A 5,893-nucleotide genomic window follows, 5' to 3' on the forward strand; every position below is an offset into this window, starting at 1 on the left:
ATCACCCCGTGGCTCAACACTTTAACTCCCCCTCCCACTCCACCGAGGACATGCAGGTCCTTGGACTCCTCCACCGGCAGAACACAACTACACGACGGCTGGAGGAGGAGCGCCTCATCTTCCGCCTGGGAACCCTCCAACCACAAGGTATGAATTCAGATTTCTCCAGCTTCCTCATTTCCCCTCCCCCGACCTTGTCTCAGTCGGTTCCCTCAACTCAGCACCGCCCTCCTAACCTGCAATCCTCTTCCTGACCTCTCCGCCCCCACCCCACTCCGGCCTATCACCCTCACCTTGACCTCCTTCCACCTATCCCACCTCCATCGCCCCTCCCCCTAGTCCCTCCTCCCTACCTTTTATCTCAGCCTGCTTGGCTCTCCCTCTCTTATTCCTGATGAAGGGCTTATGCTCGAAACATCGAATTCTCTATTCCTGAGATGCTGCCTAACCTGCTGTGCTTTGACCAGCAACACATTTGCAGCTGTGATCTCCAGCATCTGCAGACCTCATTTTTTGCTCTCATCTCAGACTCAACTACACTTTCCTGATCACTCCCTGTAACCCTTCACCCCATTACCAATTCAAAATGTGTCCGTCTCCTCCTTAAATCAGTGTCCAGCCGTCCATAGTGGATTTCACACATTCATGATACTTTGAGAGGAGTAACTTATCATTATCTTTAATTTAAATCTGCTACCCCTTATCCAAAGGCTCTTGTTTGAGATTGCCCCAAAGACAAAATATCTACAGCTGCTTCATCACTCCTCTTCAGTATCTTATCTACCTCAATTAAATGTCCTCTCATTCTTCTGATCTCCATAGTGTGTCAGTCGAAATTGATCAATCTCTCATTATCTTTGGAATCAATCTGGTTAATCTCCTCTGAGGAACCTCTAACTACCTCAATTAAGTGAGCCAAAACTTATGCAATACTCCAGGTGCAGTCTCACTAATGTCTTAGAACAGAGAAGAGAACACCTACACTACAGAAGCAGGCTATTTGGCCCAACAAGTCCACACCGACCCACATCCAACCAGACCTATCCCCTCACCGTATCATCCTACATTGCCACTGACTAATGCACCTAACCTGCAGATCTTTGGACTGTGGGAGGAAACCGGAGCACCCGGAGGAAACTAACACAGACACAGGGAGAACGTGCAAATTCCACTCAGATGGTCACCTGAGGGTGGAATCAAACCTGGGACCATGGTGCTGTGAGGCGGCAGTGCTACCCACTGAGTCCCCGTCCCCTCCATCTTGTCTGGTTGCAACAATACTTCCCTACTTTGATACTCTATACCTTTAGCAATAAATGCCAAAATTCTATTTGCCTTCCTTAGTACCTGCTGTACCGCATATTAATTCCTTGAGATTCATGCACAAGGACACACAGATCCCTCTGCATTGAAACTCTCGGAAGTTTCTCACCATTTAGGTAATAGGTTGACTTTCTATTCTTCTGACCAAATTGAATATCTTCACACTTTTCTACATTAAACCTCATGTGCCAAAACTTTGGCTCATTCACAAAAACTATTCATATCCAATTATAAATTTCTTATTTCTTCCTTGAAAATTACTTTCTTACTTATTTTAGTGTCATCTGAAAATTTAGATCGAGTACTTTCTGTCTCAACATCCAAGTCATTAGTATAGATTGCACACAGTTGGAGTCTGAGGACTGAATCCTGGGGCATCTTGGTAAAAGCAATGACTGCAGATGCTGGATACCAGATTCTGGATTAGAGGTGCTGGAAAAGCACAGCAGTTCAGGGCAGCATCCGAGGAGCAGTAAAATCAACATTTCAGGCAAAAGCCCTTCCACGATCTCTGCTGCCACTTCCTTTAAGACCCAAGGAGGACCCCTTCAGGCCCTGAGGATTTGTCTGCCTTCAATCCCAATATTTTGCTCATTACTGTTTCCCTCGTGGTGGTGATTGTTCTAAGTCCCTCCCTGTCTATAACCTCTGCATTCCCTGTTACTATTGAAATGGCAGTAGTGTCCTCCACAGTCGAAGGAGAGGCAAAATATTAACTGAGTGTCTCTGCCATTTCTGTTTTCCCCAGGATTAACTCCCCAGCCTCACCCTCCAAGGGACCAACAATCACTTTAGCTACTCTCTTCCCTTTTTATATTTGTAGATGTTTTTGCTTTTTAAAAATATTGTGTTTGTTTTCTTTAATAATTACATTTTCATCAACCTTTGTTGGTCTTTAAAACATCACCAAACTGTTCTACTGACTCTTACTTCATGAAAAAGTTGCGGAATGTTCAACATTCCTTTTCTTTCATAATTGCTGTTTAGTAATCCTTTGTTGATCTTTAAAGTTTTCCAAAACATCACTTCATGAAAAAGTTGCAGAATATTCAACATTCAGTTCAACACACAGAGCTCTTTTATTTATTCACAGTCTACCTGAACCATGGGATTTCTGTTTCTAAGAGAATAATACCAGTCTTGAATGCAAACTTTCTGAATTCGGGGGGAGTTCCTTGGCCCAGTTGAGCCTGATTTTGAGACGGTTTCTCCAACAACGATTGACTTGGCCTTGACTGTCTCTTGAAACTTCCACTTCATCAGATGGGACTGTCTGACTGACTCCAATCTGCTCCAGGCTCTGGGACAACTTGCAGTTGGAGTAACTATGATCCCAACAATCCAATTCAACACATTAATTTGGTTCTGCTCAACTTCCTTCTTTTTGAGAACTTATGGAAGTCGAACATAGCCTATTTGTACAAACCTAACCTTCCACGGAAAGACCAAATATCGATGAAAGCCACATGTTTTCATTCGCCTTCCTGGTAGCCACTTCAATCTCCTGCCCATCATTCTCCCCCTGTCATCACTGTCTTTCTGTTGTCTTGTTTTTTTGACTGACTGCGCTAAATATGGGCACAGCCATCAAAACCATATTCGAGACTGTCAAACAAGCGATGCAGTTGGCTTTGTGGAAGCAGATGCATGAAGTACATGATGATAAATTTAAACATTGTGAGTTTGTGATTCAATAACATCTGACATTTATTTCAATAACAGCAAAGAACTGCAGAAGCCGAAAATCTGAAACAAACACAGGATGCTGGAGAGACTCTAAGGCTGTGCCCTCAGGTCTGAATCTTCCCTCCCAACGGAAACATCTTCCTAACATCTACTCTGTCCAGGCCATTCAGTATGCTGTACGTTTCAATTAGACTCCCCGTCATCCTTCTAAGCTCCCTCGAGTATTGATCCAGTGTCCTCAAATGTTCCTCAAATGTTAAGCTTTTCATTCCTGGCACCATTCTCATGAACCTCCTCTGAACATGCTCCAGGGCCAGTACATCCTTCCTGAGATATGGGGCCCTAAACTGCACATGATATTCCAAATGTGATTTGACCAGAGCTTTATAGAGCCTCAGAAGTACATCCCTGTTTTTATATTCAAGTCCTCTCAAAATAAATGCCACCATTGTATTTGCCTTCCTAACTCCTGACACAACCTGCAAGTTTACCCTGAGAGAATCCTGGACTGGAACTCCCAAGTCTCTTTGCACTTCAGACTTCTGACCTTTCTCCCCATTTAGAAAATGATACTCTTGATCAAGTCCTGGAGTTTTATTCACGTTTTGTCTTCTTAAGACCTCCAGCACTGCCTCTTCTATAACATGAACTGTTTTCAACACATCAATATTTATTTCCCCAAGTTCTCAAGCTTCCATGTTTTTCTCCACAATAACCACTGAAACAAAATATTCATTAGGTGACTCTGCCACCTCCTGTAGATGATCTTTAAGGGGCTCCATTACCACACTATTTGCTCTTTAACCCTTAATATATTTGTAGAAAATATTTGGGTAATTTTAAACTTATCTGTCAAGATTATTTCATATCCATTTTCTGTCCTCCTGATTTCCCTCTTAAGAATGCCCCTACCCCCCTTATACACTTCAAGGCTGACTTGACCCCAGTTGTCTCTACCTGATACATGCCTCCTTCACATTCTTGACCAGACTCTCGATGCCTCTATTCATCCCGTGTTCCCTTCTGCTGCCAACCTTACCCTTCACTCGAACAGGATCAGACTGTTGCTGAACTCTCAATATCTCACCTTTGACCCTCTCACTTGCCAGATTGTCCTTTACCTGAGAACAGTCTACACCAATCAGCTTTTGAAAGTTTCTGTCTTATACCCTCAACATTGACTTACACCAATTTAGAACTGTACCTTTTATACAAGGCCTGTCCTTTCCCATAACTATTTTAAAACAAATAGAATTATGAGGAGCTACAGCTGTCGTCACAGCTAAGATCTTACTATTGTGTATTGCAAGATACCATCACTCACCAGTCAGAGAGCCAGTTGTAGATGATGGCTCTGTTATTATTATCCCTTCTTAATCATGTTAATGGCATTCATAAATACAAACTCCAATTCAATTGCTCTTCTATAATTACAGCATAAGACAACATGACATGGATTGCACTAGAAACATGATTTAAAAATGAAGTGGAAATTTTCATTATATTCCCCAAATATTAATGGGCCAAGTATTAATGGATCTTCACTGACCAGGAGCAGATGCCCTCACAACACACTTGCGTTAAATAATTTATTCAACTTGAGGAACAATCTGATTCTTATTTTCAAATCTCTTTGCACGTGCTGCCTCAACAGCAGCTGAGCTGGAGGTGAACAATAATATTCCTTTCCGGACCGTGCTTACATTGACCAGCTTTGTTCCCATCGTTTATTGGAATTCTGGATGGTGATGAAGGGATATTTCACAGTATTCAGCATCTCCTCTCTGAACTTCCTCTTTGTGACTGTGTAAATAAATGTGTTGGTGCAGGAGCTGGATAACTGAAGCATTGTCCCCATGTGATCTCCCACCCAATATCCAGCTGGTGCTCCAATGTACCATCCTGTAATTCTTTGAATTGCAAGAGTTATGACACGAGTGGTCCATAACAGGATAAAACTGCCCGATATGGCAAAGAGCAAAATGATAGATCTTCTTTGATTCTTCATTTCTGGATCATTCGGCTTATCCCCGTTTGGTTGTCCTCTCAGCTTCCTGCGGACTGCACTAGCCAGAAGGATGTGTCTGACAGTGACAGCATTGAGCAGCAGGATCAGGAAGAAAGGGAGTACTGGAGTTAAAATACGATCTCCCCAGTCAAAAGCTAGCCACACAAGGTAGTAGAAGTATTCATAGGTTATTTTGCAATAGTATGTTTCATATTTAAAATACAATGGGATCTTGATGAATAAACTCAGTAAACTGACAGTTGTGATAATGACAGCTGCATTTCTCTCAGTGCAGAATTTTGTCTTCAGTTTCTGGAAACAAATAGCCACCATCCGGTCAAAGGTGAAGGTGACTGTGAGCCAGACTGAGCTACTTACAGCTGTGGAACCAATGACGTCTCTGATGCTACAACCAGGAAGGTTGGAGAAGAATACAATGTGTAGATATGAGCGATTCAGTTTGTCCAGTATGACCTGAATAAGGACAACCAGCAGATCCGCTCCAGCCATAGTGATCAGGTACCAAGTGACACCTTTAGAAAGACCACACTTCCTTCCTGATAGTGTCACAATTGCGATTAGGTTAGGTATAAAGGTTAAAAAAGGTCACAGAAAATCTTACCATGAAAATGTGTAAATAGTGTAAACCATAAAAAAAACAATTTTACACTTGACCTGAAATAAACATGGTGGATACATTGGCCAAATTGATCAACAGTTCAGTTAGTCAATGGACAATGTGAATATAACTTTTGCAAAAATATATGTCTGTATCTTTTTTTCAGGAAGTGCAAGTTATATCAAGTGTTTTGCTGGGTTTCTTGCTGTGAAGTCCCATGTCTTTTCCCTTCATACCTTACCAAAGGGACCTTATTA

General features: G+C 42.2%; 1 protein-coding gene across 1 annotated transcript; it reads right to left on the reverse strand.

Annotated features, from left to right (window-relative positions):
• Window positions 1-4,708: 4,708 nt before the first annotated feature.
• LOC132819579 (probable G-protein coupled receptor 139) lies at window positions 4,709-5,527 on the reverse strand. Its single transcript, XM_060831149.1, has one exon. The coding sequence runs from the start codon at window positions 5,525-5,527 to the stop codon at window positions 4,709-4,711; it is 819 nt and encodes a 272-aa protein (XP_060687132.1).
• Between the last annotated feature and the right edge of the window lie 366 nt (window positions 5,528-5,893).

This window comes from Hemiscyllium ocellatum, chromosome 10, assembly GCF_020745735.1.
Source record: "Hemiscyllium ocellatum isolate sHemOce1 chromosome 10, sHemOce1.pat.X.cur, whole genome shotgun sequence".
In the NCBI taxonomy this organism is placed as follows: domain Eukaryota; kingdom Metazoa; phylum Chordata; class Chondrichthyes; order Orectolobiformes; family Hemiscylliidae; genus Hemiscyllium; species Hemiscyllium ocellatum.